The 27223-nt window shown below is 40.1% G+C and overlaps 1 protein-coding gene across 1 annotated transcript in view; it reads left to right on the top strand.

The window, feature by feature from the left end:
- Positions 1-9598: 9598 nt before the first annotated feature.
- Positions 9599-27223, top strand: part of OCRL (OCRL inositol polyphosphate-5-phosphatase) — an 81267-nt gene continuing 63642 nt past the window's right edge. Inside the window, exons 1-4 of the mRNA XM_049766656.1 lie at positions 9599-9730; positions 9954-10035; positions 15386-15465; positions 18662-18700. Coding sequence (XP_049622613.1) covers positions 9694-9730; positions 9954-10035; positions 15386-15465; positions 18662-18700 — 238 coding nt within the window. The 5' untranslated portion in view covers positions 9599-9693. The remainder of the gene's footprint in view (positions 9731-9953; positions 10036-15385; positions 15466-18661; positions 18701-27223) is intronic.

The following is a 27223-nucleotide window of genomic DNA, read 5'->3' as shown; positions in this document are numbered from 1 at the left end:
TTTCATTGTTGTTTTCTGCCTTCCATTTTATTTTAATATGTCAGAATCTTTTTTTAAGGTCTCATACTTTAACTTTTGACTTTAAAAGCCTTATAAACCCTAAGCACTGAATTATAGTTGATTATAGGAAACAGGGACCAAGATTTCATTTAGTTGTGTGTGTATATGTATATTTGTGGGGTGACGGTAGTAAGACTAGTGTTTTCTTGAAGCTAGAGTTTCATTTATTTAAATATTGCCCAATGACCATTTAATTCTTTTCGATGGCTGTCTCTTGTCTCTATGGCCAGTAGAGGGCATAAGACTTTTATTTGGTAAAGAAAAACGCAGTGTGTAGGGCGTTTGCCTTGCAATGTGGCCGACCAGGATTCAATCCCTACCATCCTTGAGCTTGCCAGAAGTAATTTCTGAGGACAGAATCAAGACTAACACCTGAGCCACCAGGTGTAACCCCCCCCCCAAAAAAAAAAAAACAGAAAAGAAAGAAAGAAAAGTGCAGGTGTAAAGATAGCTAAGAATGATCAGAACTATACATTGAGGAATTTTAAATAATGTAGACAACAAGTTTTTGCAAAGAAGGATTCACTGATAAACCTGAAATTTCCAACTTGGATAAAGAGTTATGGAATGATATCATTAAAAAGTCTCAAGTCTCTGCACAATAAGCATGATCCCCAGTCCCAAAGGTCTGACAGAGACAACTGCAACAGAATGGGCCTTCTGGAAGCACAAAGAAAGACGCTAACCTAGGTGCCATCCTAGGTTCAGGGCAAAGACCAAGGTCACCAACCACAGAAGATGGACTAAAACGACACTGAGGTAACAGAACCTCTAGAACCACAAAGACTGACTTCACCATAAGTCCTATCTCAGGATCTGTGCAGATACTGAGACCTCTAAACACAGAGCTCTGAGTGTATCACCCTGGACAGAACAGAAGTCTTCCACACACCAAAAAACACCACCGGGAGAATAAATGATCCTGAGCAAAGTCTAGAGCTGATCCCATGACAGTATACTCCAAGGACGGAGAAACCCCATATTTAGGCCATGTGAATTCCTTTTCGAATGACCCCAATATTTACTGTGCCAGGGCAGGAGGGAAAAAAAAACAAAAATGCAAAAAGCACAAAACCTTGGTATTTTATGTATATATGTATATATATATATATCTTTTACCTTCATTTATTATTGTTATTATTATTTTTATTTACCTATCAATTTTGGTCGATTTCTCTGTTTGGGTGTGATTATTGAAATCGTTGTCCCCAATTATACTTATTTTTTTCTATTCTTTTCTTTTCCTTCGTTATGTGCTATGCCATGTTTCTTATTTCAAGACCATGGCGTGTTTTTGGTTTGTTTGTTTGTTTTTGTTTTGTTTTTTGTTTGTTTGTTTGTTTTGCTTTGTTTTTCGTCTGTTTTTTGTGGTGCTTATCGATATAGCTGGAGTCCTCACTGGATAATTGACACTTTTTTTGGTACTGGTGGAGTGTTTCACCTTCTTTCTCTCCTTCATCTCCCAAATCGATGATGAGAGCCTCTAGAAGGATTCCACCCATTTTGGGAGTATTAGACTCTTACCCCAGTTTATTTATCTCCTCCATTTCAGGCAAAAACACGCAACTTGAACTAGCTAGTCCTGCCTACAGTTAGAGGGGGAGATAAGGGAGGCATCAAGACCAAACAGGTGCAAGACTAGAAGGATTCCACCCATTTTGGGAGTATTAGACTCTTACCCCAGTTTATTTATCTCCTCCATTTCAGGCAAAAACACGCAACTTGAACTAGCTAGTCCTGCCTACAGTTAGAGGGGGAGATAAGGGAGGCATCAAGACCAAACAGGTGCAAGACTACTAAGTAGTGGGTTGGATACAGAGGGGACCACATATTCTAGCCGCCCTGGGGGTGAGGGAAGAGGAAATGGGAGGTAGGACAAAAACGAAGGGGTAGGGAGGGCAATTTGGGGATGGGAATCCCCCCTGATTTTATGTAAATATGTACCTAAAATGTTATTGTCAACAATATGTAAGACACTATGATCAAAATAAAAATTATATTAAAAAAAGTCTCAAGTCTCAAGATAACTGTGAATAAAAGAATAATTGTAGGCAACTTACAAATATCTTGAAATATAGAGGAGCAAATATATAAGCATAGTTCTTAAGTGACTCTTCAAATGGACAAACACTTTGCTATAGAATTAAACCTAGGGAAATGGTTAACGAAATTAGTCAAACAAGCTTTCATCCCCTCTGCTGGAGGTACACTGAGAGGATATGTGGCCTTACCAAACTTTGACTTAGGGTCAGCTATTCCAAGGAATCTCAAACACTGCTTGAGAATCCCTCATTTCTGCTCTGCTTGCTGAGCTAATTCGTAAGTCGAATGCATCTTCTTGTTACAGATTTTTTTCTACTCCTATTTCCCATCTGCTGAACATTGCCAGAAAAACTTACAGCCCCATGCTGATTTGGAAATATTGTTGAAATTCATGCAGTCTGCCTCCAGCTGGGTTCTCTCCTTGCTCTAAAACCTTTTATAAAATTTTCTCTCCAATACTGTCTCTTCCCTCCCTCCCATCCACCTTCATGTTTCCAAACCTACTCTCAACTTGAGTTTCATCAGGTTAAGTGTGATAATTCAGGCCAAACAGTTACCATAATGATGGCACATTGGAGACTCTCAATCACCAGTTAATATGGAATCAACAGCAGAATGTGCTGTCTTAAAAAAAAAACTTGGATTTTAGAGTCAGAGAAATGTAAATTTGAATCCTGAGTCTGTCACTTAACTAGATAAAGGGAAAGTTGCCAAACCTTTCTGAGTCTCAGTTTTCTCATCTTTAAAGAGTTGGTAATACCACAATGTCATGAGGCTTTAGTGAGAATTAAATCAAAGTATGTACGGAAAGTTATGAGGAACATTCTGAACACATAACAAGTATTCAATTTTTAGCTGCCAAGATTACTATTGTTGTTGCGGTTCATTGGTTTTTATTAACTTGTTTATTTGTTTAGTTATTTTGCTTTTGTGCCCACATATGGCTGTGTTCAGGGCTTACTCCTTGCTCTGTGCTGGAGTGATTCTGGAGACCATATGGAGTACAGGGAATTGATCAAGCCCAGGCAGGCCATGTGCAAGTCAATACCCTAACCACTGTACTATCTCTCCAGCCTTATATATTTGTGTTTAAGAAAATTATAACAGCCTTTGGAAGAGATCACAATGGTTTCTTCAGTTGTTTTTACTGAGCAACACCAGCGATGCTTAGGATTTACTCTGGCTCTGTGCTCAGGAATCATTCGCCCTGAGAAATAAGATTTTACATGTCTTCACCTCAGTATATTTCCCTTCTACATAGTTCATTCTTCTTTACTGGGCAACTATTAAATACTAAGACCTGGGGCTAGAGCAATAGTACATCAGGGAGAGCACTTGCCTTGATTGAGGCAAAATTGGTTTAGATCCATGGCATCCCAAATGGTCCCTGAGCCTGCCAGGAGTGATTCCTGAGTGCAGATCAAAAGTAATCCCTGATCATTGCCTGTGAGGCCCCAAAGCAGAACAAAAAAATAATAAGTAAATAAATACTGAGCCCTATCTTACATGCTATGAGATACTGTAAACCTGAAGAAGCAAGTATTTTGCCCCTTTTCTAATACAAATATCCCCCTCTCCATTTTGTATTCTTGTCCTCAGTGACTGAGAACTTTTGATTGCAACCTTTCTGCCTTCTTTCTACATCATAAATATCTCCCTCTTTGTTGTGTATTGTAAATATTTTAGGGGATTATTATGTTACTGACCCTACCCTGATCGGTGATTGTGCCCTACCCTAGGGTGTGACCTGGCATTCTGCCCCCACCCTAGGGTGGTACCTGATTCTGCTTCCACCATTGGGTGGTATCTGATCCCACCATTGGGTGGTACCTGATTCTGGGGGATAAAAACAAGGGTCTGTGGAAGGCGAGAGGCTTTTGGCTGGAACTTATGCTGAGTCTTTGGACTTCAGTCTTGTCCACAGAATAAAGCAAATATTTCCACAAGCCTGACTGTCTGCGAGCTGTTTACCCGCCATTTCACCTCAGAACCATCGGCTAGATAGGGTTGCAGATGCGTGCTCCGAGCTGGAGGGGAAAGACCTCATCCTCCATCCCTCTATCAGTCAACCTCTTCAGGGGCTGACTTGCAACACCTCTTCATATATCCTTGCTCAAAGTTCGCTTTGACTCTTCTGACAAATTAAAATTGCATTTTGCTCCTTTTGATTTTTCAAACCTCTTCAGTACATGATCTCTCAATTCCATTCTCATAGTACAGTTTCTCAATTCCCTCAACACTTACTGAAACTACCCATTTAGCTGTCGCCAGTTAATTCCTTGACACGTTCAAAGAAAGGTAATTTTCATTTTCCTTCCCTTGCCCATTTTTTTCACTCTTGTTTGTTTCAAACAATTTGAAATGCAGGAAAGTGCATGTAATAATGCACCAGTATATGAACTCACTGCCTAGTTCTCATATATCTTGAAACATGACATTTTCAGATTACCATTGAAAAAAATTACAGTATTGCTTACGGACATTTAATTTAGCTTCGTATTTTTTTGAGATGAGAAATAATGTTGCATTGAGCATTGTTTCACATATCTTCTTGTGAACTAAAGTTAGTGTTTCCCAAAGTCTATAGCCAGAACTGGAATTTCTAGTTGCAGGATAATACATATTTGACTTTATTAGATAACATCAACTTGTTTTATATTGCAGTTCTACCAACTTATTTTCCTTCTAGCAGTGACTCAGAGTTCAAGCTACATCTTTAACAATACTAGGTGTTGGTGCCAAAGCAACAGTAGAGTGGGTAGGGTACTTGCTTTGCAATAAATACACTGGCCTGGGTTTGCTTCCCAGTACCATATATTGTTCCCTGAGTATTGTCAGAAGTAATCCTTGAATGGAAGTCAGGAATGAACTGTGTACCCAAAGATGTGATTGTCAACCCTCCCCAAAGCACCGTTGGTGTTATCCTCTGAGTTTGGTCTATTTATTTTACAAAACTTATGCTTAGTGGGCCTGTTATCGTGGCACACTTGGGGACACAGGGTGGAGGTAAGGGATACATTCTTGGTGGAGGGAGGTCGACACTGGTGCTGGCATTGGCCCTGACTCATTATATGTCTGAAACTCAACTATGAAGGACTTGGTAAATCACAATGGTTTCAATAAAATAAAATAAAATATTAAAAAAGAAGTTTTAAACCAATTTTAAATATTTCATTTTATAATTTTATTGTGATAATGTTGGCTTAAAGGGTTGTATGTCTTAGAGATAAAATTTCACATCTCTTCAAAATATGTGTTACTAGACCACAATGTCTGTTTTCCTACACAGTAATTCCTCTGAAGTATCTTTGCATTTCTCTATTGCCAATTTGGATTTCCTTGACTACAAATTTTTTATTTATGTATTTTGTCAAAATTTCTACTAGGTTTCTTTTTTCTCATAAATTTATTAGGGTCTTTATGCATTTTAGATATTATTTCACTCAATATTTTTCTAGGACCTATTTTGGAACAGAAATTATTCTCTTTTATATATAATATATATAAATAATATAATTTTTATTTTGATCATAGTGGCTTACATAATGTTGACAATAATATTTTAGGTACATGTTAACTTAATATCAGGAGGATTCCCATCACCGAATTGTCCTCGCTACACCTCTGTTCCCTTCCTACCTCCCATATCTTCCTCCCTCACCCCCGGGGCTGCAAGAATACCTGGTCTCCTCTGTGCCTAACTTGCTACTTACTGGTCTTACACCTGTTTGGTCTTGATAGCTCCCTTATTTCCTCCTGTAAACGGGAGGTGGGACTAGATAGATAAAGTTACATGGTTTTGTTTGAAGAAGAGAAAAGTAATAAACTGGGGTAAAAATCAAATACGCTGAAAATGGGCGGAGTCCTTCTAGAGGCTCTCATCATCGGTTTGAGAGATGAAGGGGAAAAAGGTGAATCACCCCAACAGTACAAAAAGAAGTGTCAAATAAAATATCCAGTGAGCACTCCAACAATAAAGGTAAGCACCACATACAAGTCATGATCTTGAGATAAAAACATGGCAGAGCATATAAAGAAAGGAAGAAAATAAATAATATATAAATATAAATGGAGACAACAACTTCAATAACCACATCAAAACAATGAAATCGACAAAAACAAGATAGATAAATAAAAAGGGAGAAAAAATGTTTTGTGCTTTTTTTTTTCCCCTCCTGCACAGGCACAGTAAGTATTGGGGTCATTCGAAAAGGAATTCCCTTGGCCTAAGAGCTACAGGGTTTCTCCACCCTTGGAGTATATTGTCATGGGATTAACTATAGACTCCATACAGGTTCATTTACTCTCCTTGGTGCTTTCTATGCATTGAAGATGCAGCTACAAATAAAACACTTATTTCCTGCTGAGGGAAGGTTAAACAAAAAGAAAAAGATTGAACTGGAGCAATATTACAGTGGGTAGAGTGCTTGCATTGCACACAACTGACCCATGTTCTATTCCTAGTAACCCTATGGTCCCCTGAGGCCCCCCAGGAGTGATAGCTGATTATGGTGCCAGGAAGTAAACCCTGAACACCACTGGGTGCGGTTCCCTCCAAAGAAACAAAGGAAAAGATCAATAAGTAAAATAGAATAATGGATAATGATGACTCCTCTGGAAAATAATAAATTAGGAAGAGGTGTGCAAAGCGTGTGTATATGGGATGGGGGGAAGGTTATTGAGTATCATTATAAAATAAAATTGTCTAGGGAGCTGGAGCAGTGGCACGGAGCAGTAAGGCCTTGCACATGCTAGACTAGGAAGGGCCACGGTTCGATCCCCCAGCATCCCAAATTGTCCCCCAAGCCAGGAGCTATTTCTGAGCTCATGGCCAGGAGTAACCACTGAGCATCATCAGGTGTAGCCCCCTCCCCCCCAAAAAAATCCAAAAAATAAAATTGTCTAAGAAATCTTCCCTGATAAAGTGACATTTGTGCAATGACTTGAAGGAGTTGATAGTTATCAGTAAGTGCAAAGAAAGACCCTGAAGTTGAAGAGTATACTTGGCAAGTCCCAAGAATTAACAAGAAACAATGTGATTAAGCAGAAATCAATGGAAAAAGTGGTGGGAGAGAAAGTCTGAAAGGTAATGACAGCTAAGAGTGGAGAATGTCATCAATTATCCTGTGTCACTTATACACATTGGAAATATATTCTAGTCTGCAGATTGTCTTTTATCTTGTGTATGCTGTCTTGAAGTATATGACTTTTGAAAGTTAATGTAGTGATATATATCAATCAATTGTTGTCTGTGATGACCAGTGGCCCAGGCAGTTATTCTCATTTCCTATTGCAATGCCATGAAGATAGTCCCCAATTTTCTTTGGGAAGTTGTCAAGTCTTTACACATTTAGATCGTTAATCCACCTGGAATTGATTTTCTCCCTCTACAGTTTAAGATAGGGATAGATTGCATCATTTCCCATAGAGATTGTCAACAGCCCCTACAATGTTTAGTAGATAAATCATTCTCTCTACTAATCTGTAACATCACATATGTTGAATATAAATTTTTCTCTCTCTGAATGGGTCTGTTTTGATTCTCTACCACCACATCACACCATCCTAGTTATTAAAAATTGAAAATTAGTTGCAATATCTAGTGTACTGCAGATTCTGGAGCACATGAATAACAGAAGTAAAACTTCTCTGGGAAGCATGCTTTTTATTATTTTTACTTATTTAATTTAAACACTTAGTTTACAAAGTTTATGAACAACACAGTTGTTTCAGGAATTAAATTCCAAATATCATTCCTACCATCGGTGTGATCTTCCTTCCACTAATGTCCCAGTTTCCCACTCACTCCATAAAACTGCCCCCATTAACAGGCACAAAATAACTTATATTGCTTTTTATAGCAGCATGACAAATGTAATGACCAAAAATATAGCTTGGTGAAAGAAAATTTGTGAAAATTGTAATATCTCACAATGCTGTTGTTAAAGTAAATGTGGATGTATTGAGTTGGGTGTTGCTCGTTGAGAATCCTGGTTTATTGCTTTCACTTGTTGAGCTCAGTGGGCTTCTATGTAACTTGGGAAGCATATATTTATGACTGCTGGAAGAGTTCAATGGTTAACAGAGACATTACAAGGACTTACAATGAATTTTGCCCGTTACAAGTGATGGCAGTGAAAATGGAAATATAATAACGTAGAATTCCAAAGAAAATATTCACAAGGTTTGTTGACTAATTGAGCACAGATGAATTAGGAAAGAGGAGAAGACATGACTTTGAAGGTTCAAGCTTAGCGGTTGTGTGAAATGACAGTGAGTTCCTTTTGTCGGCCAGTGTTGTGCTGAAGCACATGCTTTCGCATGAGGAAGCTCCAAGCTTAATGTCCAGCCCCGCAGAATGCTTGGGCACCTGCAAAAGTATCTATTCAGCACAAATCAGGAGCAGCCTCCCCCACCTCCCAAACTCAGCTGAATGTGGCCCAAAATACAATCCCCCCAAATTAGGCAAGGGGTCTTGGCCAGGGTCTCGGTCTTATACAGTCATTGTCCACTGGAGGTTGCCTGCAGAGGTCTAATTTAGATAAGGGAGGAAAGAGAGGACGGCCAGCTTGATGTGATGTTGCCCTGTATTATAATTTTAATCAGATTGTTTTTATTTTGTGAGGAGGTAGTTGTGGGTCCTATTAGTTCAACACCTTTGAGGTCTCCCAAGACTGTTTTTTTCTATGGGCATCTTCAAAGCCTTCCGGAACCATTCCGGTGTCACAGAGAAACTTGATTGATTGATTTTTGTTTGTTTAGCTGACAATATTTATTTAAATATATAGGAAAAGATTTAGCTGTCCAGTTGCCCAAGTATTCCTTACCACGGTGCCAGATTATACTCAAAAGAGTGACAGATTATAAATGATTATTATTTAGAATCTAATTTTTAGGGGAAAATGACCCTGGGTATGCAGAGAGCCTCTGAGTGAAATAAGTCAAAGGGAGAGAGAGATGCAGAATAGTCTCCCTCCTCTATGGGTCTTAAGAAAAATGAAAGACATTTTGGTAATAAACGTCAGAGACAAAGAGAGGAGGGCTGGAAGGTCAGGCTCACGACATGAAGCTCACTACAAAGAATGGTGAGCGCAGTTAGAGAAATAGCAACACTGAGAATTATCCTAACAATTTGAATGAATGAGGGAAGTAGAAAGCCTGTCTACAGTACAGGAGGAGGAGATTTGGGACATTGGTGATGGGAATGTTGCACTGGTGAAGGGGGGGGGTGTTCTTTACGTGGCTGAAACCCAACCACAATCATGTTTGTAATCAAGGTGTTTAAATAAAGGTATTAATTTTTACAAAAAAAATAAAGGGAATTCACTGCTGGACGTGATAGACAACCCCAGTCCGTCGGGTCTGTCACTAAACTGCAGTTCCTGAGCATGGCCACAGGGGGCGGACTCCGCGGCGGCCTGGAAAACTGGCGGCAGCGCCGGGCGCCGCTCTCTCTCGGGCCAGGCTCTCGGTTCCCTACGCCCGTCACCCCGCTCCGGCTTCGGGTGCCCAGCGTGGAACCTCTTTGCGTTGGCGACGCGGGGCCCAGGCCGGTGGTCGCTAGGCTGTGTCTTCGAATCTGCAGTCCGGATGGAGCCGCAGCTCCCGGTCGGAACCCAGCCCCTAGCTGTATCCGCCTGAGAAAAGGGGGAAGGGAGGCGGCGCCAAGCCGGGGGTGGAGGAGCCTGGGGGGGACTGCGGGGCGCGGCGGCGGCTGCGGCGGCGGCGGCGGGGAAGCTGGGGCGAAGGGGGCTGGCTTGGGGGAGCGATCCTCGGGAGAGCGGGAGTCTCCGGGTTGGTTCCCCCACCCAAACCGCGCTTTCTGAGCAGACCCCTTGACCCAAGCTCACATACTCTCCGGGGATTAGAACTGAGGGGTCCAGTCCGGGAGCCCTGCACCCTGATTTTAGCGCAAAGGAACGGGCTTTATGAGTAAGTAGCCACCTGATTGCCTGCCATTACCCCCCGCCCCCCGTCGTTTAGCCACTCACTTTCTCACCCCTTCAGGCTATCCGGGTGAGACCCAGGTGTGCAACGCAGTGATCTCTGCACCCCCTTACCCGGGGCGGGGGCTCTGGCCCCAACTTCCAAGCCGCTAGCTGGAGCCTGCCTGGCTGTGCTGTTCGGTGGAAAGAGCCAGGGGCGGGGAGCAGGAAGCCGGGGTGCTTGGTTCCTTCCCCCACCCCCTGCAACTGACATGGATTGTGTAATCCCCAGCATGTCAATAAAAAACGGGCTGGGCCTTACTGTCCTCATCAGTGCAACCCGAACCCCAACTAGCTGATCCATCTACCTTGCCCATTGGTGACTCCTGCAGAATGGTCAACGTGAAAGTGGTTTGCAAAAGTCAAAGTGTCACAGCCACACCTTATTGTGAGCACCACTTTATAAAGGTGCCTTTTTCCTAACCCCATTCGACTGGTTCCTCCAGTCTCCCCTGCTCCCCCTGGTTCCACTTGCTGGAAGGCATATTCATTAATTAAGCAGTGGCTTGCTATAGGCCAGTTACTGCCTTGCTAGTTCACTGACTTGTGTGGAAAAGTCATGAAGCGTGCAGACCTCCATGACACTGGGATTGCCACTCTACCCTCTTTAAGGAGCTTTGGGAACCTTGACTTATATGAGGGCTCCCCTTATGCTCAAGTTTCTTCACAGCAGAGTTTCAGACTTGCTGATCACTTAAATCCTGTCCTTTCTGTCTGCACATTTTCCTCAGGCTTTGCCTGCAGTTAGGGTGTTCAAGGTCTGTGTCTGCACTATGCAATTTATGCAGACCTTCCCATTGGTCTTGCCTGCTATACCTAGCCTCAGAATTTTATCTTTCTGTCTTTCTTTAGCTTTTTTTTTTGGAGGGGTCTACACTCAGGAGAGCTCAGAGCTTTCTCCTGGCTCTGTGCCCAGGGATCACTCATGGACAACATATGGAGTGCCTAGGATCATATTCTGGTCAAAAACATGCAAGGCAAGTGCCTCTGCCACTGTACTATCTCTCTAGGTGGGTCCTATAGCCCCATCATTTTCTGAGCATCTGAATGCCCTTCTAAATGGTCATTTTACTGTAATAGCTCTCCCGCTTAGTCAGTTGTCTTGATATGAGAGGTTTGTTTTATTTTCTCCCAATTTCATCAAACCCTGGAAAACAAGTTTAATCAAAGTAAGTTCCACGAAAAATCCACACCAGTTGGGAAGTGGAACACTTCTGTTATGTTCCAATGGCTAGTTTGGGGGTGAAAAGATGTGACTGTTAGGCAGATCACATTTCTGAACCTTGGTTTCCTCTTTGGTAAAGATAATGAGGAGGATTAGATAAAACAGCTATATTGGCAACCCCTGGGTAGGTTTGGCTAATAAGGAGTGAAAACAGAACTTAAAAATACCTCCAGGGCCAGAGCACTAGGACATTTGGAAATAGCTTATTCTAATTCCTAATGTTTTCTGAAATAAATGCCCTAGAAACTGGTATCCTGGGTTTTCAAGAAATAATCTGCAGTAGGGTGAGAGAGATAGTACCCTGGGTAGGGTCTGACCTTTCAGGTCTGACCTCTAATTTGACCAAACTGGGTTCAGTCCTCAGTACCACATATGGGTTCCTGAGGCTACCAGGAGTGATCCCTGAATGCAGAGACAAGAGGAAGCCTTGAGTACACACCACAAGGTGTGACCCAAAAAAATTTTTTATAAAGGGAAAAAATGCTTCTAGAGGCTCTTGCTCTAGTAGAACTTTTAAACTTGCATTGGTAGCTTCTCTAAATATTTATGATTTCTGCACAGAATAATAAAACTCATAGGTTCTGTGTAAGTTAAGGTATTATAGCAACAATTAATGCTGCATATGTCCAGGTACTATTTTAAGCACTTGGCATGAATTAGTTCATTTAATTCTCAGGTGGGAGTTGCTGTGAAATATTAGCACGATTATCCATTAATAGATATAAAAGTTCAGGTACAAAGTTAGTCACTTATGAAATATATTATTTATATATATTCTATTATGAAAGCACTGTGATTTACAAAAATAGTTATGGGTTGGTATTTTTGGGGTGGTAGGTTTTGGAGCCACAACTGGCAATGCTCAGGGGTTACTCATGGCTCTGCACTCAGAATCACTTCTAATGATGCTTGGGGGACCAAATGGGATACTGGGGATTGATACCAGTGGCTGCATGCATGTCAAATGCCTTACCTGCTTTACTATCACCCTGGTCCCTTTGTTGTCCAGTAGTCCAGCAGCAATACAAGGTTGTCACGGTTAGGAAATAGCATAATTGGTTGAGGTTTAATTCAGGTAGCATTACATTTATCTAAGAGGTTTCTTTTGGTCCCTTATTGAAGTACCTAATTCTCTAATACTGCCTATAGTCTTCAAATTCTTGTCCCTTGAGTTTATTCTCAGACTAGGGTGATCAAAACGGTTTGGTCTGGCCATTTTTTAAATCAATGAACTAAAAGCCTATTTTATTTTCTTTTTATTATGAGGATTGGCACCACACCTGGAGGTACCCACGGCTTAATATTAGCTCTGTATTCAGAGATCACACTTGATGGTGCTTGGAGCACGTGGGGTGCTGGGGATTGAACCCAGTGCGGCCACATGGAAGGCGAGCGCCTCTCTCTCCTGCCCTGTAACTTTCTCTTCGATCCCTGCTTTGTTAGGCTGGTACCTACATCGTTTCTCATGTCCATTTAGGTTTAAGGGCTCTTTTCAACTCAGACTTTGCAGATTGCAAGTAGTCTGATCCATATTCTGCTAATCACCTTAAAATACAAAGTTTACAGACTTTAAATATAAAGCATGCAAGCAAGAAAAGAGCAGAAAGACAACACAAATTTTTTGGAGGTGTTTTCAGGCCACAACCAGCATTGCTCAAGTGCTGCTTCAAATTCAGTGCTTAAAGAACCATGTGGCACCAGGGGCTGAACCTGGGCTTCCTGTATACAGAGCATGTGCTCAGCCCATTGAGCTCTCTTGAAACCCCAGCATAAATTTTTCTTTTCTTTCCCTTAGTTCTAACTAACCAATTTCTTTCTCGGGTTATCTCCTTTACAAGTGTGATATTTGAAAAATATGGGAAAATTTGAAACATGGCACTCAAGGGACAACAAAAACAAATGAAGTCCTTTGAAACAGTGATTTTTGGGAGAGACAGGGTTTAAGGCAAAACCTGCCAGTGCTGAGGAGTTACTCCTAGTTCTGTGCTCAGGGCACCAGGAATTAAACCCAGGCCTACTGCATGCAAGGCAAATGCCTTCATGCTGTACTTTTGCTCCAGCCCCAACAGTGACATTTTTGTTTGTTTTGGGGCCAGATCCAGCAGCACTCAGGAGTTACTCCTGGCTCTGCGCTCAGAAATAGTTCTTGGCAGGCTCGGGGGACCATATGGGATGCCTGGAATCGAACTCAGGTCTGTCCCAGGTTGGCCACATGCAAGGCAAATGCCTTACCACTGTTCTATCATTCAGCCCCTGACAGTGACATTTTAATGTTAATTTGAACAGTTCTATATCTATAAATCCATTTATGCTAAGAGCTTAAATAAACTAATTTATTACCTTAATCAGTACTTAAGCATTTATTAGGCAGGAGATAAAGTTGAATATGATAGTGCCCTTGCTTTAAGGAATTCAAATCATCTCGAGTAATAAATATGCCTTTCAAAATATTTATTGGCCCTTGAATAGTGCAGGTTTGAACTGGGCAGGACAGTTTATACCCAGGTCTTTTTCTGTCCATGGGGTATGTTCATAGGTTTAGCCAACCCGGGGTGTTGATTGATGGATCTTTGTGTTCAGAACCTACATATCTATGGCTTTTAGGCTGCATGGGTGTTGGCATCAGAAATCTTCCCCATCATATAAGGGGACTGAGTATGTAAGTGCCTGCCCTTCTACAAGGGTGAGTTAAGAGGATGTGGCCACTAGTTCCATTCAGGGATATGAGAGTTGTTTCACAGAGAAGATATTTGAGTTGTATCTCAACAGAAGAAGACAGTATTCCTGTTTTTTGTTTGTTTGTTTTTGTTTTTGTTTTTTGTTTTTTTGAAAAAGACACCTAAAGGCTACTCATTTAGGAATAAGCTAAAAAGCATTCGGAATGTCTATTTGCCAATAGGTTTACAGGGTTTTCTCTTGATTCTGGGGAGAGGTAATAAGTGAGTATTCTTATTTCAGAATCATGGCAGTATGTAGGAGTCTCAGATTTTATTCTGGAGAACCCAAATCAGTTGTGTTTTTGTAGAAAATAGCAACGTGAAGCTGGAAACCGGAGTGAAAACTCAAGAACTAAAGGCACCTTGCTTGTACTGTTGCCTTTTGGTAACTAAACCTGACTAACCACCTATTCTTAAACCTCCATGGAGCTGTATACTTGTTTGAAAAGAAAGAACTAATTTTTCTTGTGTGCGTAGAAGCCTTGGGAATATAATTGGAAAACTCACTTAAGAATTTTTCAATTTGGGGGGCTGGAGCTAGAGCACAGCAGCAGGGTATTTGCCTTGCACGCAGCTGACCTGGGACAGACCCAGGTTTGATTCTTGGCACCCCATATGGTCCCCTGAGCCTGCCAGAAGTGATTTCTGAGTGCAGAGCTAGGAATAATCCCTGAGCACTGCTGGGTGTAACACCCCCCAAAAACAGAATTTTCAAGTTTGGAACCTGAGAGATATTACAGGAGCTAAGATACTTGCCTTGCATGTAGCCGACCCCAGTTTGAATTCCTGATTCTGCCTGTGACCCAGTGAGCACCTCATGGGTCAGTCTTGAGCACAGAGCCAGGAAAAAAATCACACCTACTTGGTCACACCTAGTGTGATCCAAAATAAAAAAAAATTCCCAGTTTATATGACAAATTTCTGTTCTGCTGTGGCAGGTATTATTCAAGGTACTAGAGATACTGTTATTTTCATCAATGGAAAAGAAAATGTGTGGCTGGATAAATAAGTTTGCCTAGTCTGTTGCTGTGAAGTACAGCAATGTATCTGCACATATGGACTTTCCATCTGTCTGGTCACTCTGGTAGGAGTACTCTGAAGGTATATGTGTTGTGATTCATGAATCTTAAGATAGGTATTTTTTCTTCATGATGTAGAACAGCGAATATTTCTATATTGAGCACTACTCAGATCCCTTTCGACTGGAGCAATATTTAGCTGTCATGAAGCTCAAATCCAGTGACCAAGATACAACAGCTCTAATAATTGCCACATTTTTTAACAGCAGTTCCTGTGCTTGCTAAATGCTGCCATTTTTTAGAAGCTATTCGTTGATATATTGTTCTGTTTCCTAGGTTAATAATCCAGTCACACCAGAAGGAACAGCGTGTTCAAGATATCATTTCTATAAATAGTCATTTTAAGTGTGTTCAAGGTACTAATTTAATTGCTGACCTGGTTTCATGTTTTTCTTTGGTAATGAATGCATTGTTATGTCATGTATGTTTGTTTAGCAATCCTCATAAAACTTAAATTTTAGTCTTTGCAATAAAAGGTGTTTTATTAGTCTAACATAGAGAAAAACGAAACTTTCTCTAAGAGTTCAATAGGGGAAATGGAACTTTCTTCTCACCTGCTTCCTTGACTGGGATTAGAAATATATGTATTCTGTTGCATATAGAAGTTGTCTTTTCATCTGGTACATTTGTATCTGGGTTGAAATGCTATTCTTGGACTTAATTGGGAGACCTCTCATTGTAAGTATATAAAAGGCCATTGGTATCCACACACATTCAGTGTTTTCTCTTCACACTACTTGAAGCCAGAGCATTTGACCACACGCCTTTCCAGATTGTAATGATAGCTTACAGTCAATTATACTCATTCTAAAACTTTGACATTGGTGAATCATCAGAAAATTGACTCTAAGAGGAAATATTTGGCTTCCTGCCTTCAAATTTGAGGACTGAGAACAGAAAATCTGTTGTTTCATCTGCTACAATGAGACGCAAAAGTTGAGGGGTTTGTGTAGGTGGTTTTGCTTCTGTCATTTCACAGTGCTCCAGAAAGGAAATAGATTACTAGAGAACAGATGCATTATGGTGGTTCCATAGGCTTCTAGAGACAGAGGTATTTGGTATCAGCTCTACCTTTGCTGGTAAAATTTGAAGCTTGTTACTTTACCTGGAATCTTTCTAAAACTACATTGAACTTTTTTTTATCATTAGTACTTGAAAAGAAAGTAAATTCCCATCTCTCCATAATAACCAATTTTTTCCTACATAAGACTTTTAGGGTTAGTGGTACTTATACATATATATATATGTATGTATATCATATATATATATGTGTGTGTGTGTATACATATAGTTGTTTTTACCTGTTCCACATACTTTTCCATGCTATTGATAGTATATATATTTTCATCTTATTTATAACCTCCCAGCTCCCCAGGTTTGACACTTGAGTTCTTTATCACCTAGTATAAGTTGTGATGTGATAAACATCTCTACATATCAGTATTCCTGTACATATATTTTCTTAGGATATATGCATACCTATAAGTACAAGTGCTAACTGGGTATGACTTTTTAAGATAGCTCATATTAAGAGTGAAAAATTTCCACAGTGAATAGTATCCACATTGTATAGATGAAGCCATAGCTGTTTAGCCTGTCTTGTGTGAGGGAGATAGATGAAATAAGACTCATGCACGAAAAGTTACTATGGTAACTTCACTTTTCATGGTATTATTTACCCAGCCCTTTAAGGAGAAAAGCCAAAGAATAAGGCTTTAATATCCTATTAGCCTCTCTTCCTTCTTGTGATACTATTAGTCTCTTTTACCCTGTTCCTGTCAATATTTTTTAATTAGGGGCCAGAACAATAGTATAGCAAGTAAGACACTTGTTGCCTTGCACCTGGATTCAGTATTTGACATCCCATGACACCGCCCCTTCCAAGGCACTAACAAGAGTGATTCCTGAGTGCAGAGCCATGAGTAACCTTGAAGCATTTCTAGGTGTCGCTCCAAATCCAATATAAATACATACATACGTACATACATACATACATGCATGCATGCATACATATTTAGAGCTAGACAGAGAGCCTGAAAGAAAGAGTAGACAGTAAGGCACTTGCCTTCATGTCACCAAGCAAAGTTTGATCCTGGCACCACATATAGTCTGCTAAACTCCTCCAGAGGTTAGTCCTGAGCATAGAGCCAGGAATAGTTCTTCAACACCACCAGGTGTGGCCCAACACCCTGACCCCTAAAGAAATAGTTAGACTGTAACCTCAGAAAGTATGTATGCTTGCACATAGTAGTTCTTCATGACAAAAGGTTTCCTCCTTGTCTTTTCACATCCTTCCTGTTTCCCAACCTATAACTATTTTAAAAGTATGCAGACTCAAACATGTTTGAACTCATGGTGCTTAAATAAAGACATTATTTTTTAAAAGTCTATGCTGACTCAAGACTTAGGAGGGTTTTTTTGTTTTTATTTATTTATTTATTTATTTATTTATTTAATTTTATGGTTTCTTGTTTTTGCTTTCTTGGAGCCCACCCAGCAGTTCTCTGAAATGTTCGTGCAGTAGATGCTCACTTGCCATTTGAGCTATCTCCCTTAGTTCCAATACTTAAGTTTTGAAGAACTTAAGTTTATCGAAAAACAAGAATGAACATAAAAAATTACCTATGTCTCATGTCCTATCATCCATGCTTCCTCATTGCTGTTTAGTGTTGAGATTATTTCAGAATATAAGACAACTAAGGTAGTTCCTTATCTGTTCAATCTATTGTACCTGAATAATGGAAGCAAGCTTTAAGGACACTAGACATGGCTGATATTACTTCCCCTGGCTAAGGTGGATCCAGGCTGATATTGAGAAGACAGACCTCAGAGTGCAGCTAGCCAGGATGATCTCGCAGGTCTGTTAACCATATCCAAGGAAGTTAGAGAAAATGAGCTATGAGATGTGTTAAGTCTAGATTTTAGAGGGAAGGAAGTTCTGGTGAACCATTAAGAGAAAAGGGAACTCTGAAATTGAAGGCTGCTTTGCCCAATTTTATACTTACTGAGTGTGGTTAGTCATAGGCTCACAGGTCTTAATTGTAGTGTGAGGAAAAGAGCTTCAGATAAACTCTGGTGTTATACTGGGCAGAGAGAGGAGATAAATTGTGTACTGGGAAGTTTCTGAAGCAAGCTTTTGGGCTTTTGGGTTACTTCCTTGACTGTAAGACGTGTCTAAATGGTAGGTTTAGATTAATTAAGTCAATAATTTATAGTTGAAGGAAATTGAACTTACCTTCACTTGAAGTAATGTTTCATTCCCTGGTATATTAATTTCTCCTTCATTAATTCACTTCAATTCATTCATTTTGGTTACTTGTTCAGTTCATTTTTCCATTAGTGGAATTGCTCATAATTCTTAGAACCTGGAGCTATTAAGATCCTTTTAGAAAAATGTTAAAAAAAAAGCCAAGGATGTTTTAAGATGTGTTCTACGAAAGAGAAAGAGAGGCAATAATAAGGGAGGTTGTTTAGTTAGTCATCTGGTTTCTTTGTTTGTAATGAATGTTTTTTTTTTCTTCTCTAATACTTTTCTTTCTTCTTTTTCCCCAGAAGCGGAAGAAACTCTTTTGATTGATATAGCTTCAAACAGTGAGTATCTTTCTGAATGGAGTTGATTTTTCATTTAACAAATATTAACTTGAATACTCCCTGTATTTAAGACACGCTATTTCACATCTTTTATTTACCATCTTAGCCTGTATTCTCTATTTTCTCAAGGCAGCATAAAGATTAGCATTGCCTTCACAAAGCGGTTAGGCTAAGCAGAAAAGAAAGGCTGGCAGAAGCCTTAGGAAGTTGAAAATGGGACTGGCTTTGCTTTCTTGCCTTTTTATTATTTTTTGAACCACACCCAACATGCTCAGGGGGTTATTCTAGGCTGGGTGCTCCGTGGTCACTGCTTAGCTCTTGTTTGCAGAACATGAGTCCAGCAAGGAGCTCTTTCCAGCCCTGATCTGCATTTCTGATGCTGCATTTCTTTGAGCTCCCGACTCTGTTGTCAGTAAGCTAAATCATTATTGTGGAACTGGTAGTTGTAAGAAGTTCCAGCCAATGTTTAAAGCACAGACGGTTTATGAGTGTTTTTAGGAAACAATTATGTTTTTAAAGGAAATTTTTATTGACTTGTCATTGGCTACCCTTCTATAAAATTACAAGAGCGCAGCTTCATTCCTCTGCATGTATATATGAGACACACCACCATGACCACCAACCCCCTTAGCAAAATTTCAGTTCCATTACATGGTCAAAGTGAGCCCCTCTCCTCATTCTTTCCACAATGTTCCCTTTGTCTCTGGTAGATCCTCTTTGTTCTAAGAGTTGTTGTGATGACACTTTGCCAGTTTATTTGCTTCACATACCTTCCATGAGTGAATGAACCATTTGGTAATTGTTTTTTATTTCTTAACCTGCTAGATTTGGAGCTTTTATTGGATTAAGAATTTTTTTTATAAAATCTTTATTTAAGCACCACAGTTACAAGCATGATTGTAGTTATAAACAGAACACCCCCACTTCACCAGTGCAACATTTCAATCACCAATGCCATGAAATTTTCCTATACATGAATATACATGGAGTCTATTATGCTGAGTGGAAGAAGTCAGAGGGAGAGAGATAGACATAGAATAGTCTCACTTCTCTATGGGTTTTAAGAAAAATTAAATACATTATTGTAATAATGCCCAGAGAGCAGCTCACAATAGGTTTGAAGCCTTTCAATTCCACTCTTGAAATTTTGACATATTAAAATCATCATGTTTTCCTTCATTTGATACAATATTTCCAGAAGCTGCAAAATTGCCCTGATACCAGACATCCCCTTTTTTTTGCCCTTTCAAATAATTTTAGTCTTTTATTTTAAGCCTCATGTCCTCAAGACACTCCTTAATCAAAAGATGATGGTCTTCTCACTGTTTCTGTTCTTTCCTCCTAATCCATTTGAAGCAAGTCATCATCGACTTTCTGTGTAGTCTGTTCTTTGCTTATCATCTAATTGTACTGTTAGGAGGAAGAAGAAAATGGGCACCTGACTACTAGTGAGACCGCTCTGTGGTTGCTATGGAAAAGAGAATTGTAACCACATGAATCTGGAAGCAAATGGCTTGCTTATCTCTTGGTTGAGTCCTTAGATGAGTGGTTGTTGGCTCATTGGAGACAGGACTTACACATACTTTCATTTAGCTACAGTCCTCATTGCTAGCACCATTAGTTCTTTTTTTGCTGTGGATTTTTTTTTGGGGGGGGCACACCCATTTGACGCTCAGGGGTTACTCCTGGCTATGTGCTCAGAAATCGCCCCTGGTGTGGGGGACTATATGGGACACTGGAGGATTGAACTGCGGTCCGTTTGCTGTGTTTTTTGTTCATTTGTGTGTTTTGGGGCCAGAGCCCACTGTGCTCTGGGCTGACATATGGCTCTCCACTTAGGGCTCACTCTTTGTGGTGCTATAGGAACCATATGGGATGCTGGGGATCAAACCCAGGTTGGTTGCATGCAAGGCACCGCCTTACTTGCAGTACTCTCTTTAGCCCCTGGCACCATGACTTCTTATTGAATAGTTTAAGTGGGCATTTTCTTTTTTTAACTTTATTTCTTGATTAATTGACTGATTGGCTTTGGGGCCACATCCAGTGGTGCTTAGGGGCCACTCATGGCTCTACACTCAGAAATCGCCCCTGGAAGGCTAGGGAACCATATGGGATGCCGGGAATCGAATCAGGTCCCTCCTGGGTCGGCCGCATGCAAGGCAAAAGTCCTATCACTGTGCTATCTCTCTAGCCCCATAAGCAGGTGTTTTTCTGGTTTGATTTTTTATTATTCAATTCTTTGGTCATGAATTTTGGAAGTCTTAAATGTTGCTCCTGAAAGCTTAAGTAAATGCAGCTGCTGATTTCTATTACAAGTATTCCTAGAAAAGTTATTATCTGTGTCTTCATTTTGTTTAGAAAGGAGAAGACAAAATTAAAATGAAAACGAATTTGGGGCAAGGGCTATTTAGCAGCAACTGGCATTACTGCAGAAATAAGATACCAAAGCATCTCGTTCTTGATGTACCAGTTGAGCTGTTTCTCTTATAAATGCCTGAGTTATAGCACTAGTTATTGGTCTCACCTATGTAAAAAATTAGCCTGTGTGTTGTTCTGTTCAGAGTTCAAGTTACTGGACCGTAGGGGATAAATAGTTAAATAACCACTTAAAAATCCTGTGCTGTTTCTGCCCACATAGTAATATTTACGTGGAAATTGGATTTCATTTGATCCTTGGACTTCATGCTCACAAAATGCAGTACTGGAGGAGAACCCAGGGTTTGTCGGACAGGCCAGATTTTAGCATAAACAAAGAGTTTCCCATTGTCTGGATTATTGGTATTAGACATTTTACAATAATGCTGTGCTCCCAGAGGTAACACATCTTTCTTATATGCAATTAGAAAAATGTTGCAAAGCTTCAATTAGCAAATGAAAACTTAGTTTTTTTCTATCTAGAGAACACCCCAATGTATTTTTCTTACTTATATTCTTATGTTATTATTATATTCTTACTTATATTCTCTCATTTTTGTTGCTTATTTATTTGTTTTTGGACCACACCTGGAGGTGCTCAGAGGTTACTCCCAGCTCTGTACTCATAAATCACTCCTGGCAGGCTTGGGGGGACCATATGGAACACCAAGAATGGAACCAGTGTCTGTCCCGGGTCAGCCGCGTGCAAGGCAAACATCCTACCACTATGCTATTGCTCTGGCCCCTTTACTTATATTCTTACACAGTTGGAATCCTTTCATGTTGGTTCGTTTTCCCTCTATTGCTGTTACCAAGCATTGCCCACACTCACTTCTCGTGCTCCCACATCTGGTAGCGGTACTTGCCAGATGTTATGTATTAGACTGTGCTGTTCACAAATGTGGTCATGGAGAGCACCATGTGCCATGCACCTATTGTGGCAATGCTTATGTATTTGTTTGCACTCTTTAGTTGTGATGCCTATGGATATGCTCAAGGTGAGGGTTTGAGGGTGGGGGCAATCCTTAGTAGTGGTGTTCATGCATTTTGGGGTTCTGTGCTTGTTGAATATCACATTCATTAGTTGTGATAACATGTGCTCAGCAGGGCTCTGAGCTGCTGCCCAGGGTGCTTGCTTTCGGTTCAGTTGCACTGCTTGCTGGGCTCTCCTGCCATTATTGATTGTGCCTGCACATACCCCTGGCTGGGAAGTTGCTTGTTATGCCAAGCATTACAGTCAGCCAAGCCTCCTAGCACAGACAGCAGTTGCTAGGCTTGTGCTTGCACCTGAGTGACACCAGGGATCGAATTCACAGCTTCACATTGGTGAGGCAAGCACTTCAGTCAGCGAACTGTCTCCCAGACCTGCCCCCGCCATGGAGTTTTTATTCTGCATTCTCATTCCAGCAGTATATTCCGACCTCTTCCTTTCTAAAATTATTTTAAAAGCATGATTTATAGTGGCTCCTATTTCTCTGTAGAAAGGTGCCAGGTTTTATTAAATGAACTCCTTTATAAAGTTAAGATGCTATCATGGGATCTTGTATAGCTTGACTTATTCAAATACTCTTCATTTCTCAGGAACATTGTGTCATTTTTTTTCAGGTATATCAGACATTTTTAGATTCAGTATTTCATGTGAATTTTCTTTGCTACTATTTTTTGTGGAAACTTTTCCCTCTGACTTAATTGTTTATAGTTATTATACAGTGTAATTCCTGAGTTCTATAGAGTTGTCATTTATTACGCCACTTCACTTAAATTTGTATTTGTAATTTCTTTGCTGTTTATTTTATTGTTTCCGGGGCAGGCTTAGTTATCTGCAAATAATAATTTGTCTCCTATTTGGTAGCTATGATTGTTTTGTTTTATCTCTGGTTACATGAATAAGAAGTTTGAGACTATTATTAGACTATGGATGATTATCCTTGTTTAGCTTCTGATTTCAGTGAAATCGCCTCATTTGCTGTCTAACTGTTGATTATAATATCGCCTGTTGATCTGACGGGCTGCTTTTTAACCCATGTCGGGAAATTGCATTGGTTTCAAGTTTTCCTGTTTTTAATTGCAAAATATATATTGAATTTTATCAAATGTCATTTCAGCATTTGTAGAAAACAATCTCATTTGAACTGATAGACATACTAATTTTTTAATGTTAAAATCTTGAATTTATTCATTCTTCAATAAATATTTGGTGGTTTGAGGGATGGGAGGCATCCAGGAGTTCTCAGGTACTGTTCCTAACTCCATGCTTGGTGTCGTTCCTGGCAGTTTTGGAGAGGGGGCTCACTGTGATGGAGATTGTGCATGGGCCTTCTACATGGAAAGCCTTCCCATTCAGCTCAGGGAGCTATCTTTCTGGCTCCTCCACAAATATTTCTTGAATGCCTTCTATTTGCCAAGCTCTGACAAATTTTTCTGAATGCTTCGGGATCAGTAAAGAGTAATATATAGATAAGGTTGCTACTTCTGCTTGTTTTATTCTATCCTGTTTGGCAATAGTGCCACAGAGATTAGGCAATCTTTGTCCACTCGTTCACAGGTGTAGAAAGGTTGAAAATCATTGCTCCACTGCCTTCATTATCACTGCTGATCTATACACCAGTATGCAGGACAGATACTGGTCCACAGGCACAAAATGTTCAAAGAATGCTTCCATAGAAATCTATATTATAAAACTGAATTGTTTTTCCATACCAGACACTCTTTTGTGGCTTAGAGACATAACAGAACGCAATATAGTACCATTGTAACAGGAAACTTTTCACAGGACACAGATGTGAAACTAAGAAAGTTTGAGTGCTGGAGAGCTATTACAGCGGGTAAGGTACTTGTCTTGCATACAGATGAGCCAGGTTTGATTCTAGACATCTCAGATGGGTCTTCTGGCCCTATTAGGAGTGATCCCTGAGTGCAGAGCTAAGATAAGCCTCGAGCACCAGTAGGTATGGCTCCAGAACTAGTAAGGCATGGATACAGGTAAATTGCAGCTTTGGCAAAGACCATCAAGGAGAAGTACAGAGTTTATAAGAAGGCTGGCTTCATTAGGCAGGGCGGTAAGGGAAGGCCTCTCTGGTGAAGGGCTGTTAGGGCTATTTAAGCGTGAAAATAATGGAGAGGAAAGTATGTTGGGTAGAAAGAAGTGCATGCTGAAGTCCACAAGCTGGGAAATTTCTTGAGAGAAGGCCATGGTGAGTAGAACAAAGTGGGATACAAATTAAAATAAACAAGCTAAGGCAAAATCTACTAGAATCATCAAGGCTTAGAACTTCTTCAACTTTTTCCTCTTGTGATTTCTTTACTGCCTCTCCCTAATTTTCACATTGCCCTGGGAATATAAAATAAAATATTGGGTATATAAAAGAGGTACATAAGTCATATTTACTGATATAAATCCACAAAGAAACTTATTTTCTACTTTTGTTATTTGACCTACAATTAAGAAATTATGGTTGAATCCATGGTAAGGAATCTGAATTTTTATGTTAAAAACATGAACGAATATGAAAGATTCTAGGACTGGAGAGATGGTGCAGAGTCAAGCACTTGCTTTGAATGTAATCAACCCTCGTTTGATCTCTGAATATCACATATGGTTCCCAGAGTGCTTCTAGAAATTCATCTCTTAGCAAAAAAACAGCAGTTAGCCCCTGAACTCCACCACGTGTGGCCCAAAGAATCAAACCATAAGAAGAATATGAAAGAATTTATGCTTGCTGTCATCATTTGCATGGGAACAGATGCACCTATTAGAAGTCTTTTTCAGTATTTTAAGTAGAGAGTATGGTGACAGTAAAAATGAACACTTTTGGCTGGTGTTTTTTGGAGGTTAAATTTATAAAGATTGGTTTCATTGTCTGGGAATGAGAAAGTAATTGTCAAGGTTGGATCCCCAGTTTGTGGGATTATTGAGCATAATTTATCATTTGTAGAAATAAGAATACTGCAGGAGGAACGGGTTTTTTCTTATGGGAGTGGAAGATGCCATGAATTTAGTTTCAACTGTGCTTAGTTGGAGGCTTTGAGATACTTGAGTGTAGATACATTCATCACTGAATGTAGACATTGAAGCTAAGAAGGAAAGTTGGCATCATTGATGGCATTTGGAACCATAAGAAATTATATGACTTCATTGTCCCATACAGTTTACATGTGCTTGTTTAATTAGAAACTCAGATTCTCTGGGACCGGAGAGATAGCATGGAGGTAAGGCATTTGCCTTTCATGCAGAAAGATGGTGGTTCGAATCCCAGCATCCCATATGGTCCCCTGTGCCTGCCAGGGCGATTTCTGAGCATAGAGCCAGGAGTAACCCCTGAGTGCTGCCGGGTGTGACCCAAAAACCAAAAAAAAAAAAACTCAGATTCTCAGTTGCACTAGTCACATTTCAGGAACACATTAGCTATCTGTAATTGACCTTTGGTTACTATATTGAACAATCAAGATATAAAACTTAGTGGCCGGAGATATAGCATGGAGGTAAGGCATTTGCCTTGCATGCAGAAGTACAGTGGTTCGAACCCCAGCATCCCGTATGGTCCCCCGGGCTTGCCAGGAGCGATTTCTGAGCATAGAGCCAGGAGTAACTCCTGAGTGCTGCCGGGTGTGACCCCCCCCACCAAGAAAAGATGTAAAACTTAATCATCAATACATAAAGTTCTGTTGGATGGTAATGCTAAAGGATGAGAAAAGGGCTTTGGATTGATCTGTAAGGAGCTCTATTTTTTATTTTTTGCTTGTTTGGGGTGGGACACACACCTAATAGTCCTTAGGGCTTACTCCTGGATCTTTACAAGAGTCAGGATCACTCATGGCAGAATCACTTTCCATAAAGATCCCATCAAGGATAATTTCTGACAGAGCTTTGGGAACTCTAATGGGATGTTGGAGATTGAACCTGGGTCAGTCATATGCTAGGCAAATGCCCAACCCATTGTACAATCTGTTCAGCCCCAAGAACTCTATTTTGTTTTTTCGTTTGGACCACCTGAATGGCAGTGCTTAGATAGGGCTTACTCCTAGCTGTGTGCTCTGGCGACCATATGTGGTGCTGGATATAGAACTTAAGTCTGTGTGCAAGGCAAACACCCTACCCTCTGTACTATTGCTCCAGCCATGGAATTCTATTTTTCAAAGGTTAAGTAAAGAAGGAGATCCCTCAAAGGTCATCAAAGATTAGCTGTCAGAGACTAACTAGAGCCTAGTAGAGAAGTCTGAAGCATTTCTTCAAGAAATGGGGAGCTCTTGATTTCTGTTGAGAGGCCTAATAAAATGACTGAATTTAGCAATATGGAGGTTATTGGCAACCTTAATAAAGCAATTTCAGAGAGATTGTGCAAACTGAAGACATATTGCAGTAGATGAACAAAAGTGGAGATAAATAAGTAGTGGCATTTTTTAAAAGACACTTGCCTGTGGGTGGGCCATAAAGAGATGGACTGGACTTGGGAAGAATGCAGGGTTCAGGTGAGATATTTTTGTTGTTTTTTTATTGGGAAGTATAGTAACATGAAATTTTATTTAATGTTGATGTGAAGAAGCCTATAAAGGGTGAAGGTTAAAGGTATGGAAGAGGATTGTTAGTTAAAAGTCTCAAGAGAATTACAGGAATTTTAATTTCCTCTATAAAGAAGGGGAAAAAACTTTTTCTTGTATGAGAAGAGGGAAGAATATGAATCCAGATACTGAGAAGTTTCCATGTGATCATTTCCACTTTCTGAAGTATGAAGTGAAGAAATTGACTTAGATTGAAGACATGGGCAGAGGGGAACACAGGGTTGAAGATAAATGAGGAATAAAATAGTTGCTTCTTATAGTAATCAAATACTATTTGAACATGAAACTTAGATTGTTTACTGTCATAGAAGGGCCAGTTGACTTTACCGACCAAGAATTGATAAGGGTGTGTGTGTATTTGTGTGTGTGCGAATGTCGCCATGAAAGAATAGAGGTAAGACAATTCTAAGCTTATACATGAGTAATAATGATGACATCTGTTTCATAACAAGGGAAATAAAAGCAGGAAGGAGTGATTGGTTACTGAAAAAGTGTAGGGATCAATTAGCTAAGGGTGTGTGTGTGTGTATATGTGTGTGTGTGTGTTTG

The sequence above is a fragment of the Suncus etruscus genome, chromosome X (assembly GCF_024139225.1).
Source record: "Suncus etruscus isolate mSunEtr1 chromosome X, mSunEtr1.pri.cur, whole genome shotgun sequence".
Lineage (NCBI taxonomy): Eukaryota > Metazoa > Chordata > Mammalia > Eulipotyphla > Soricidae > Suncus > Suncus etruscus.
The sequence above is the reverse complement of the archived record's forward strand: the minus strand, read 5'-3'. Positions and strand labels throughout refer to the sequence as shown.